At 46.2% G+C, this 13,201-nt stretch overlaps 1 protein-coding gene across 9 annotated transcripts in view; it reads right to left on the bottom strand.

Annotated features, from left to right (window-relative positions):
- Positions 1-5,669, bottom strand: part of ZC3H18 (zinc finger CCCH-type containing 18) — a 67,169-nt gene extending 61,500 nt beyond the window's left edge. For 2 of the 9 annotated variants that reach the window (XM_023761109.1, XM_023761110.1), the window contains exons 1-3: positions 5,479-5,668; positions 4,310-4,326; positions 1,994-2,113 (exon numbers count right to left, since the gene is read on the bottom strand). In XM_023761109.1, the coding sequence (XP_023616877.1) occupies positions 1,994-1,997 (4 nt within the window). In that variant the 5' untranslated portion in view covers positions 1,998-2,113; positions 4,310-4,326; positions 5,479-5,668. Of the gene's footprint in view, positions 1-1,993; positions 2,114-4,309; positions 4,327-5,478 lie in introns of all 9 variants that reach the window. The other 7 variants (XM_023761113.1, XM_023761114.1, XM_023761115.1 and 4 more) reach the window with 6 other exon arrangements.
- Positions 5,670-13,201: the final 7,532 nt, after the last annotated feature.

The raw sequence follows: 13,201 nt of genomic DNA, 5'->3' as shown, positions 1-13,201 counted from the left end.
TTGTAATTTAGCACACATTAGGACAAATCACTTATAATTCATCACTTCATAAATAAACTAAGTGGTTAGCAGTAATAGAAATTTATGAACCAATCAATTCATTCAGTCATTTAAATATGTAGTTTTGAAAATGATTCAATTTTTAGTCTTCAAACTACGCTACCCAGAGGTAGAACTTTGGAAAAAATTATTAAAAAGTTAGTCCTTGTATGATATATTCTGCTGAAAATGAAAATTCAAGACTACTCCTGTGACTTCCCGGCCTCCTCGTGCAGACAGAGCCTGTCATTGCTCATAGCACACTTCTATAGTCCAGGGCATCAGCAAAGATGAGAAAGCTAAAGGAGAGGGCTGGCTGTTAAAGCCCCCCTATACTCTTAACTGTTCTAGACAGGGAATGCGGGGGGGGGGGGGGGGGGGAGGTTTACAGCAATCAGCCAGGGGCCATAGGCAGGCAGCTGGTCCCTTGGTTAATGATATTAATAAAACACCTAAGATTTTCCTTTGTGCATGATACCCTATGCCTATCTCTATATACTTTTTGTTACACTGTATATAAGAAATCTTCACAGAAGGGCAGGGACTTTCATCTCCCCAGCTGCTTAAGCTAGCACCTGGTACCTTGTAGGCAGGCAGTCACATGAAACTGATTACTGAACCTATACATCACTACTTGAAACCAAATCCTGATTTTCATACTTTATAGTCTAATGGCGACCTTGACACAAAGCTACCTCAGAATCAACCAAAATTGAATTCCTTTCAAACTATTTAAAAAACCACACAACTAATACTCTGCAGAACCTCCTCCTGCCCCAAGCCTGTGATTGGCCTTGCAACATACTATCTGTTCACAGCCACAAACTCTCATAACCTGATAACAGCCCTCTTCCTGGGCCCAGGTGCACATTGGTTTGTTTTGGTTTCATTGTTCGATTAGATCCAATCCAAATTGCTTTTTACATTAGAGTAAGAAATGAAAAAAGAGGGCCAAACTTCAAATAATCCAAGAAGTGAGCAAGTAACATGGGACTTTATCTCTTGGTACACTGTATCTTTGCAGGGGTACATGGGCTAGTGCAAACAGTGTGCACTTTTGAGGTAGAACTTGAACCCCCAGCTATATTGCTTCCTAGCTTTAAGGATCTTGGGGGAAATTATGTAAACTCGACAGGCCCCAGTTTCTTCATCTCAAATATGGGGATAACGGTATCTACTGTACAAGACCATTGCAACAATTAGATGACATGAGCCCGATAATGTGCCTGGCACATTTTTCTTCTTAATCCTCACCTGAGGATATGTTTTTATTGATTATTTTGTAGAGAGGAAGGGAGAAAAAGAAACATTCATGTGAGAAACATCTATCAGTTGCCTCCTGTATGCAATCTGACCAGGAACTGAACTCCCAAACTTTTTGTATACGGGACAACACTCCAACTGAGCCACCCAGCCAGGGTTGCCCAGCATGTTTTAATTTAAACTGAATTAATGTGAAGGTGAGTAAAGGCAATCCTCAACTTCCAATAGCCATACTCCTTTCACCCCTGTCGGGTTCAGTTCAGGTCTCTTACATTCAGGAGTAATTCATTCACTATTTCATGCAGCAAATACCTGAGAATCTACTTAATGCAAGACTCTATTATTTAAAAAACTTCTGCAAAAATTCAACAGCTACCACTGTCCACTGAGAGACCACTACTCTGTGTCAGGCGCTTGATCAATTTCCTCACATCAACCTTCCAAATAAGTGATGGTCCCCTTCATAGATAAGGAAACCAAGGCTACCTAGCCACTGAATGGCTACCCCAAGACTGCAACTTAGAGCTGCACCTCAAGCAAGTACTCAGTCCCAGAGCCCTAGACTCTGCAGGAAATGAGTTTCTGCTCCCTGCCTGGGAACTAACCCCCATTTTTTGCCATTGTTCCTATAGGAAAATGGGACCTGACTTCCAAACTGATTTTATAAATTCTTTTTTGGAACACAGCTCACGCATTAGCTGTGGACTTCTACTGCACCAGTAGATCTTGCCTGCTTTTCTTTTCTTCCTTCCAAAGTTTTGTGCTGATCCAACTATACTCCTATCATAGCCCTTCTTGAACCAAAACACACCTTTTCATATAAAAGTAAAAGTTAACATATTGATACAGACTACTAGTTAAAAAATAGTGATGACCATATGGAGATCCAATCTATGACACCATTTTATGATTTTAAACTTGGCTGAAGTTTGAATCTTAGATACTTAAACTACATAGGAATGTCCTCCACAGTTTGAACTATGGGAATTACTTCAACATTCTAAGGATGCAAAGATAACTTCCCAACTCTCAAAAGGTAGTTCTCAGCACGGGACAGACAGGGGTGGCCAAAGGTCCTGAGTGCACCTGCTACTAACAGGCAAGGCTCGGTGCTCTCTCTGTCAGCAGTGCTTAGCCTTTGGGAGCAAGGATTACTTTGAGAATAAGATGAAGGGTCAGCTTCCTTCCCTAGAAAAATCTGGACACACACAATATATCTTCTATTTTAGGGAATTCAAAACCTCCTGAGGTCCACCCATGACCCCCAGATTAAGAACTCTTGCCCTAAGTATATTGTACATTATTCTGTTATGTATCCATACTTACCATACTGTACTGAGACTGTGTTTGCAAAGTCTGTAGGAAGGCCCTCCTGTACCCCATGAAGGATCTGAATGGAAGAGCTCACACTCACTTCTGTAGTTTCTGGGCTCAGCAAACATCTGACACTTAGTAGCAGAGCTCCCATGTAATTTACTGTCTAAGTTGGAACATGTTTGAGACTGGAAGGGGGCACTGTTAACAATTTAAAAAAGCATGAACAGGGGCTGTCCAAGGCACATGGGGATATCTAGTCACCCTAGGAGGCCCTGTGGGGTCGCCTGGGAGTTATAATCTGAGGCTGCTCACAGTTGAACATCTTGCAGAGAGAAATGTGCCAAAGAATCTATCTCCCTGTTATTAGAAGCAACCCGAGTCAACCTGGCTGCAATGAAGAGGAGAGTCACTGGGGGTCCGAAGATGGCTTGTGTTCCACGGTCTGCTCTGGGCAGGTTAACCATCTCTCTAGGCGTCTGTGTCCTAAGTTAATTTGAGATTAATTCAATTTGGCAAAACTTAAGTGCATGCTCTCTGTCAGGTGCTAGGAAAACCATGTGGCCTATTAAGTGTAGACAATGAAATGGAGGGTCCTCTGGTCACGTCTTCACTAACTGCCAGGTGCACAGATTTTTGTTTGTTCTCACACAATCATCCTGTAATAGAGGATTCTTGGTAAAGTTTAGAACTAATTCTTTCGGCCCTGACCGGTTTGGCTCAGTGGCTAGAGTGTCGGCCTGCAGATTGAAGGGTCCCAGGTTCAATTCCAGTCAAGGGCATGTACCTTGGTTGCAGGCACATCCCCAATAGGGGGTGTGCAGGAGGCAGCTGATCGATGTTTCTCTCTATCCCTCTCCCTTCCTCTCTGTAAAAAAAAACAATAAAATGTATTTTTTTTTAAAAAAGAACGAATTCTTTTGTTTTATCCATAAAATGGTGAACTTGCCTAGAGAACAGAATAACAAGTATTCATCACTGTGTTTCCACTGACTACTGCATTTGGCAGATGGTGAGTGATGTTTGCCGAATGAAGGAATGACAAAATCTCTTTACTTGATAAACTACCTGTTGCATACCAGAAATAAATTTGAAATAAGTGTCTAATTTTTAGAAGACTATCCCAGAACTCAAGCATTGCAGCTGCTGTCTCATTTCCCAGCAATCACCCTGGAGGCTGCAAACCAATTCCAACGGCACTGCTAAAGTACAGAACATTTTGGGAACTTCTCTTTTGAGTAACCTTTAGAACCTGCAGAACCCTCTCTTGGAGCTCTTAGTGGCAGCAAATCTTCCTCTTCTCAAGGTGGGTCACTTTGAGAAACTGCAGGAAGACATTCAGAGCCTGGTCTGATAAGTGAGGTGAGTTACCAAGGTAAGACAATTTTGGGTCAAAAATGGGGTGTGACTATTAAATAAGATACATTTTCTCATATGGCTTACCTATTTTACTACCAAAACAGGAGGTTTTGGCAAAGGAGCACCAATGACACACAAGCATAACCTTTCAGGCTAACACTTTTAAATAGAAGAGTCCCTATTTGAATGCCTAAGTTCTGGTACATCTGGTTAAAATTCTGCTTCATAACGTCATGTACATACAACATCTAAAGGAAGGCTGGCAAGGTTGTGGAAAAACACCACCCCCAAACTAAGCTTGAACACCAAAAAAACTCAGGGAGGAAGCACTCACCTTGAAATGATCTATAGCTGTTGAAAAAGTAAAACAAAAGCAAAAACATTTTAAACATGAGCAAGGCCACAGCTTACCTGTTTGCTCTCTGGAATGATTCCACAACGCTTTCTTACAGAGTTTGAGCATTTCCCACCCCAAATCAGAGAAGAGTTCCAGCTTTAGGGACACATTTGGTTACCAGAGCCGACTGGGCTCCACACATAACAGTCTGTAAAATTATCAGGCAAAGATCCCTTCTCAGGGCTTGGAAGTGGGAATCAGCCTGCATCCAGGCTCACCCTGATCATCGCAACCTCTGCTCCGGGCAAGGACCACTCCGAGGGATATACAGGGAGAAGGTCTCAAGGGAGAAATGATGAGAGCCCTTGCTATGCCTCTGAACAGTACTTGACACGTCAAACACCCTCTTTTTTCCCCAAATGGATGCGAAGACTGATCTACTCTTGCAATTGAGTTTGCTGGTATTTAAAATGATCAACCACTCTACCCAGCAAACTCGGCTGTCATAAAGTGTTTAGGAAAACTTAAGTTTCAGCAGGAGCAAGCCTGGCAGTAGGTTCTTCCAGCATCGTGGTTGTAGGTAGTTTATACCAAGAACGGGCACCCTTTGAGCTCCAAACCAAAGGGGCAAGGAAGTGACTTATTCTGAAGAGCGGTGCGCGTCTCGGGCACAGCCAATACCTCCAGCCTGTGCACACTGGGAAGCTGAGAGCAAGTTCCAGGAGGCTCAGAAAGCTCAAAGTTCCGAAGAGCTCATCCCCGGGCCGGGAAGGCCGCCTCTGCAAGGAGAACCTACGTACTCCCCCCACCCCACCTTTGTGGGCGACACACATGTGCCACGCGAATGTCCCGGAAGAGAAATGACAGGTTTAGGAGAATCAACCCCGCCGCCGGGCGCGGAGGCAGCCGCGGGGAGCTCGGGCTCTGAGGGGTTCCAGGGCCCCCCCGAGCCAGCTCGCCGCGGACGGAACGTGGGATCGTGCCTGTCTCAGCGTCCTCTACCCCGGGTCCATGAGCCACGCTTCGGCCGGGGGTGGGCAGTCCGGAGCGCTGCCCGGAGGTGGAGGCGGCCGGGTTCCCCCGGGCCTGGGCTCCGCGCCGCCACCACGATCCCCGCCTGGCCGCCTCGGCCTCCTTCCCGCCGGCTCACCCGCCCCGCCGCCTACCTCAGCGCGAGGACGGGGAGGGGGCCACGGTTCGCTGGGGAGGGGGCGGCGCGGGGAAGGCGTCCCTCGGCCCTTCCGCTCCTTACAGACTCCGACTTGAGGCGCGACGCGAGCGGAACAAACGGGCTCCACTACCCGCGGGGGCCGGCCATTGTGCGACGTCATCAGGCAGCGACGGTCGTTCTACGGGCAAGTGGGTTTCCCTCGCTTCCCTCGCTTGCCCCGCCCTTCGCCCGCATCCTTCCGGCCTCCGCGCGGTCGCTCCGCGCCTCCCCGCCCCCGCGCGGCGGACGCCGGAGTCCTTCACTGCGCAAGCGCCTCAGGAGGCCCCGCCCCCGGGGGCGAGTTTGAGCCCGTGCGTGGCGGCCGCCCCACGACGTCTGCCGGAGGCTTGCGGAGTCGCGTGGTCACGTGAGCACCGAGCTCCCGCACCGCGGATTTGCGTACTGGGTGGGAGTTTGCCCTTTGCAGAGGGACTTTGCAGAGGGAGGGTGGTTTCGCCATTGGAGTTCAACTGCTTCCGTCAGACTCAAGAGCTTTCGTTCTGTTAAACGTAAGCACCGTACAAAAAGTAATCATTTTTGAGATACTGAGGTTAAATATCAAAGAATAAACATTTAAAACTACTTCCGGAACGGTACTAAAGAGCTTCTGGTCTATTAAATACAATCACTTTAACAAAATTAATCATTTTTGAGATAATGAGTTCAAATATCAAAGCTTAACATTTTAAACTATTTCTGTCAGGTTCAGTAGCTCTGTGTCTTTTAAATGTGATCAGCTTAACGCTATGTAACCTCTTCATGATCAGAAGGGTATTATGTGGTATTTGGAGTATTTTTACAGCTTTCCAACTTCAACAGACTTTTTATAGCTTTCCAGAACATCAAGAGTCTCCCAGGCCCGAAGACCTCCAGTTGAGATTTAAGTTCAGTTCCTAGCCCCCCAGCCCCAACGTCTGTGTCTCAGGACTGCGAACCCCAGGTAGCCAGGTCTCCCCACTTCAGGTGGCCTCTCGCAGGCTGGTAGAACATAGGTGGCCCGCTTCCATCAACTTTCCCGCAGTCCAGACCATTCACGTGGAATCACCTAGAACCTTTCTGCCTTAAAATTCTTAATCATTTTTTAAAAGGGGGCCCAGGTTTTCATTTTGCAATAGACCTTGCAAATTATAAAGGTGGTTCTGGGGGTAACAGGATTTTGGGATATGGCGAGCAGAGCAGGCCTTTCCTCACCCCATCTTCCTCCTCCAGGAAAACTCTTCCTTGGCGCAGCCTGCCACTATTCCACCCACAAATATGAGTGTCTGGCCCACAGTAAAATTGAATGAACGCATAGATGTTTGCCCCAGGTTATCTGAATGAATGAAGGAACAAGGGAAGAAATGAGGGCATTAACATAGAATTACCATATGATTCATCAGTGCCACTTCTGGGTAGCTAACCCAAGATAAATGAAACGTGCACACAAAACTTGTATGCAATTGTTCATAGCAGCATTATTCACAATAGTTCAAAAGTAGAAACAACCTAGATGTCTCTTAACTGATGATGGGTAAGTAAAATGTGGTATATGCATTCAGTGGAATATTATTCAGCCATATAAAGAAGTGAAGTCTCTCAAGAAGAGATATCAGAGGGAGACCCCTCTCCCTCTATCTCTCCCTTGAGGACACAAGAAGGCGGAGTCTGCAAGCCAAGAAGGGGGCTCTGACCAGAACCCAATCATGCTAGCATCCTGATCTTGGACTTCCAAGTTCTAGAACTAGGAGAAAATCAATTTCTATTGTTTAAGGTCCCCAATCTATGGTATTTTGTTATGGCAGCCTAAGCTGACTGACATGTTCCATTTACATGGAATATCCAGAAGAGGTAAATCCATAGAGTCATAAAGTAGATTAGTGGTTACCAGGGCTTGAAGGAGGGAGGATAGGGAGTAACCGCTAAATGGGTACAGTTTCTTTCTTTTTTTAAAAAAATATATTTTATTGGTTTTTTACAGAGAGGAAGGGAGAGGGATAGATAGTTAGAAACATCAATGAGAGAGAAACATCGATCAGCTGCCTCCTGCACACTTCCCACTGGGGATGTGCCCGCAACCAAGGTACATGCCCTTGACCGGAATCGAACCTGGGACCCTTCAGTCCGCAGGCCGACGCTCTATCCACTGAACCAAACAGGTTAGGGCGGGTTACAGTTTCTTTTAGGAGTGATGAAAGCATTCTGGAATTAGGTAGTGGTGATGGCTGCACAGCTTTGTGAATATACTAAAACTCACTGAAGTGTGCACTTTAAAAAAAGGGTGAGTGCTCTCTGTGCAAATCGCTGCGGGCTCCACCCGATGCCCTGTGGCGTCTCATGTTGCAGCCCTGCATTGGGCAGGCCCATTTGCACCCATTCCCAGCTGTGGGCCCATTTGGCGTCATAGGGTGTCTCGGTGCCCCGCCTCTCCCGTCACTGGCCAATTTGCCGTTTCGGGGTGGCTTTAAAAAAAGGGTGAATTTTGTGGCATCTCAATTAGCCTATCTAATAAAAGAGTAATATGCAAATTGACCATCACTCCAACACACAAGATGGCCGCCCCCATGTGAACACAAGATGGCCGGCAGGGGAGGGCAGTTGGGAGGGACCAGGCCTGCAGGGAAGGACAGTTGGGGGGGACCCTGACCTGCAGGGGAGGGCAGTTGGGGGGGGCAGGCTGGCAGGGGAGGGCAGTTAGGGGTGACCAGGCCTGCAGGGGAGGGCAGTTGGGGGGGACCCTGACCTGCAGGGGAGGGCAGTTGGGGGGGGACCAGGCCTGCAGGGGAGGGCAGTTGGGGGGGGACCAGGCTGGCAGGGGAGGGCAGTTAAGGGTGACCAGGCCTGCAGGGGAGGGCAGTTAAGGGTGACTGGGCCAGCAGGGGAGGGCAGTTATTGGCGACCAGGCTGGCAAGGGAGGGCAGTTAGGGGTGACCAGGCCGGCAGGGGAGGGCAGTTAGGGGCAATCAGGCTGGCAGGGAAGCAGTTAGGCATTGATCAGGCTGGCAGAGGAGTGGTTAAGGGGTGATCAGGCTGGCAGGCAGGCGAGTGGTTTGGAGCCAGCAGTCCTGGATTGTGAGAGGGATGTCTGACTGGTGGGATTGGGCCTAAATGGGTAGTCGGACATCCCTCAAGGGGTCCCAGATTGGAGAGGGTGCAGGCTGGGCTGAGGGACACCCCCCCCCTGCACGAATTTCTTGCACCGGGCCTCTAGTACCTTAATAAAGGTATATTATTGTTGTTATTTGTTTTTTGTTAATCCTCACCTGAGGATATTTTATTCATTGCTTTTACAGTGAGAGTAGAAGGGAGGGGAGAGAGACAGACAGACAGACATTGATGTAAGAGAAATACATCGACTGGTTGTCTCCCACATGCTCCCTGACTGGAGGCGGGGATAGAACCTGCAACCCAGGTACATGTCCTTGACTGGGGATTGGGACTCTAATCACTTAGAAACACTATCCAGGGCAAGCTTTTTTTTTTTTTTTTAAAGAAAAATGAAGGGAAACAGGAGAGAAGGGGAGAAAATGCAGGTTGAGAGCTGAGAGGAGGTGGGGGTGAAGAAGGCAGAAAGGCTGGGTGAGGAGGGAAAAGGGGATTGGGGGAGAGGAAAAGGGGGCAGGACTCCTGTCCACAGCTCTGCCTCCTAACTGAATCTTTCCTTTTCCCCATTTCCTTTGACTCTGGTTCCAGCCACCATCACCACCTACCAAGATTAATGCTACAGTTCCAGCTTGTACCCTGGCTCTCTGCTCTGTCACTGCCCTTGATGCCCCATCCTCCCTCAGGCACCCAGAGCCACCTTTCTGTAATCTGAGGTTGGTTCCACTCTTACCACTCCAGGGTGAGGCCTCTCCAGCGGCTCCCTCTGCCTCCAGATGAAACCCGATGCACCTGCTCTTTATAATCCCACCCCATCAGCCCTTGACTTGCTCCACACTTTTCTTTGCTCCCATGTCTTTTCACATGTCACTCCTGCTGGCTGGAACACCATTCCCACTTTCCCCCTTCATCTGGCTAGCCTTTAATTGTTTTTCATATCTCACTTTGGATGGGCCTCCTCCCAGAGCCCTTGTCTGTCTCTGCGGCTAGGCACAAGTTCCTGGAGGGCAGGACTGCAGTGGTCACCCTGTAACCTTGGCTCAGGTCCTGGGTCAGGCACTGAGTTGCTAATTACAATGTTTGCAACATCTGGAGTGTGTGTGTGCATTAGTGGGGAGCATTTAGAACAGTGGTTCTCAACCTGTGGGTCGCGACCCCTTTGGGGTCGAATGACCTTTTCACAGGGGTCGCCGAAGACCATCGGAAAACACATATATAATTACATATTGTTTTTGTGATTAATCACTACGCTTTAATTATGTTCAATTTGTAACAATGAAAATACATCCTGCATATCAGATATTTACATTAAAATTCATAACAGTAGCAAAATTACAGTTATGAAGTAGCAACGAAAATAATTTTATGGTTGGGGGGTCATCACAACATGAGGAACTGTATTAAAGGGTCGTGGCATTAGGAAGGGTGAGAACCACTGATTTAGAAAGACTAAGAAAATGACTAAGGTGGGATTAGAATCTTAGGTCTCTCTGAATCATGGGCTTGAACCTCTGCTCTTTGAGCCAGAAACCCTGGGTGTGAGCGTGCAAGCATCATTCCTTTAAGCCTCAGCTTTCCTGCTCTGTAAAGTGGGCCTTTTTACACCTGCTGCCTGTCTCTCTCTCTCTCTCTCTCTCTCTCTCTCTCTCTCTCTCTCTCTCTCTCGGGAATGAAGAGGTATCTCTACTTTATAGTTTGGGAAATAGAGGTGTAAAGTTGCAATTTCACCTCAGGCAGTTGGACCACAAAAACCAAGCCTTTTATGGAATAATGAACAATACTGTCTCCAGATTATGTTACTGTGGTTGTGATGTATGTAAGAGAAACTTAAACATTTGTTTTATCAGGTGGGATCACTGTCACTAGTAGCCACTCTGATACTAATGGGCACATTTCCCCAAATTCTGAGTGCTGACAGGCATGGTCCCATCCCACAAGGGCTATTGAGTCAGTCGAGGACAATGGCCTAAATTCACATTATTTACCGCTGAGCTGTGACAGACCATGGAATAGTGAATCTGAATTTAACAAGGGTGGTAAGTTACATCGGACCACAATGTGTTGGAAAACAATGTGGCATTTTTGAGAGCAATACCCGGTGACCAGCAGTTCTATCCCAGGCATGCACCTAGACAGGCTTTCTCAAGGTGAGGTCCCTGGATGGGCAGCAGTAACAGCATGGGGATTTGTTAAAAATGCACATTCTTGAGCCCATTCCCACAACTATTGCATCAGAAGCTCTGCTAGGGGGTCAGCAGTCTGCAAGTTAAAAAGTCACAGGGGCCCTGACTGGTTTGGCTCAGTGGATAGAGTGTCGGCCTGCAGACTGAAGGGTCCCAGGTTCGATTCTGGTCAAGGGCATGTACCTCGGTTGCGGGCACATCGCCAGCGGGAGGTGTGCAGGAGGCAGCTGATCGATGTTTCTCTCTCATCGATGTTTCTAACTCTCTATCCCTCTCCCTTCCTTTCTGTAAAAAATCAATAAAATATATTTAAAAAAAAAAGTCACAGGGATCCTGCTGCTCCATGGAATGGTAACTTTCTTGTGTCCGGGCACCAGGAAACATGAACAAGGATATTCATAGAGCCCCAAACCAGTTTTAAGTGCAATAGAAAAAAATAAACCCTTGCTGCTGGATAGAGAAGCCATATAGCCTCAGAGGCCAACCCCAAAACACTGCCACCCAGAGGCTGAGCCACAAACTGACTCTTAGGTGAATACAAATTAAGGCAGTCTGGATCACAAATACGGCCTGCTTTAAAATCAGGACTGTGATTTACAACACGGAGGAACAGTGTATTGCAGGGAAATTCAACACTCTCCTGAATACCTGGCAGGACTAAGGCAAGCCAGGCTGAAGAGTAGAAGAACCGAAAGACCTTTACTACTGCAAATTTTTTTTTTCTTTTTTCGCCTTTTAACTAAGAAACCAATTTTTTTTCTTTTTCTTCTTTTTCCATCACCTGATTTTACCCTTTTAATTACTACATTTTTATTTTTAACCATTATTATTACTGCTACCATTTTACCATTTTTTAAAACGCCATTTTATTTTCTCTCTCTCTTTTTTTTTTATTTTGGGAGTAGTGTTCTCCATTGTATTTTCATCGTTCCTTTAGCATCAATTTTCCCTACCTCAATTTTACCTCTATGCTAAAACCCTCTTCCTCACTTTTCCCCTTATGGTGTCCTGTTTCTTTTACCCTATTCCTGCTTTAGATTTTCCCTATTCCGTCTTTTTACCCCAGGTCTAATTTCACCCTACTTATATATCCTATTTCCAATCCACCACTCTAAATCCTTATAAACCTATACCTTATCCTTCCTCACTATCCAAATATTTTTTTTCTCTTATCTTTCTATTGTTTTCTTGCTGTTTGCTTGATTGTTGAATATATTGGTTTTTTTTTTGTTTGTGGTTTTTTTTTTGTTTTTTTTTGCTCGTTTTGTTTTGTGTTTTTTTTTTTTCTTTTTTAGGACTGGTTGTGAGGTTGTTTTCCTTTTTCTTTTTCTTTTTTTTCTGCTGGTTTTTCCCCTCCCTCCCCTCCCCCACCCCCTGGCTATTTTTGTGCTTCTGTTTTCCCTTGCCTCTCTTGATATCATTGGTTGTTTGTAGTTTGCATTCATCTCCAGGGATCTGTTGCTGGAATTTGTTGAGATTAGTGGCAGTTCTATCGGAGTTTTCTCCTCATACAAATAGTCTCTTCCCCTCTTCTACTTCATTCTCTCTTTTCGCTCTTTTTTCTCCCCCTCTTTTTTCCCAATTTCATTTTTGCACTTCTTTTTTGTTTTTTTTCTTATTTTTCTTTTCTTTTCCTTTTTCTCTTTTATCTTTTTCTCTTCTTTCCTCCTTATCCCCTAATTCTCTTAATTCGGGTGGTCACCTTTATTTGGGGTTATTAATATCGTGAATATATTTGTGTTCAGTGCCTGGTACGTTGTGCCTTGTTGTGTTGTATTTTGTGCCTTTAAATCAACGCAGCAGATCCAAGCAACAGCAGCCTCCTGATCACCACACCCTCTGTCTGAGGAAGAGCAGCTGTACGTGAAGACTCCCCCCACCAGACAGAAGAGCCACCACAGCTGTGAACAGCACCCACCAGAGGAGCTGCTGCCAACTGAGGAGCAGCTGCTACCGCAACCACCCAAGGAGCAACCACAGCCCAAGGAGCCACTGCCACCCAGGGAGCAGCCACTGAACGACTCAACATCTAGATATGTCAGTGAGATCAAACATGGGTAGGCAAAGAAACCCCCAAAGGAAAGAAAAGGAGGACTAACCAGAAAAGCAGCTAAGTGAGACAGAGGCATGCAACATGACAGAAAAAGAATTCAGAATAAGGCATGCAACATGACAGAAAAAGAATTCAGAATAAGGGTCCTAGCGTGCATAAACCGGATGGAGGAAAAAATCAATTACTTATGCAAGAAGCAAGAAGAAACAGATGAAAAAATCAATAACTTATGCAAGACCCAAGAAGAAATGAAGAGCGATATAGCTGCAATAAAAAACACCATTGAAAGCATCAACGGTAAACTAGGAGAAGCGGAGGACCGAATTAGTGAATTAGAAGACAAGGAAGCAAAAAACACCCAAACT

This window comes from Myotis lucifugus, unplaced genomic scaffold (assembly GCF_000147115.1).
Source record: "Myotis lucifugus unplaced genomic scaffold, Myoluc2.0 scaffold_198, whole genome shotgun sequence".
NCBI lineage: Eukaryota > Metazoa > Chordata > Mammalia > Chiroptera > Vespertilionidae > Myotis > Myotis lucifugus.
The sequence above is the reverse complement of the archived record's forward strand: the minus strand, read 5'-3'. Positions and strand labels throughout refer to the sequence as shown.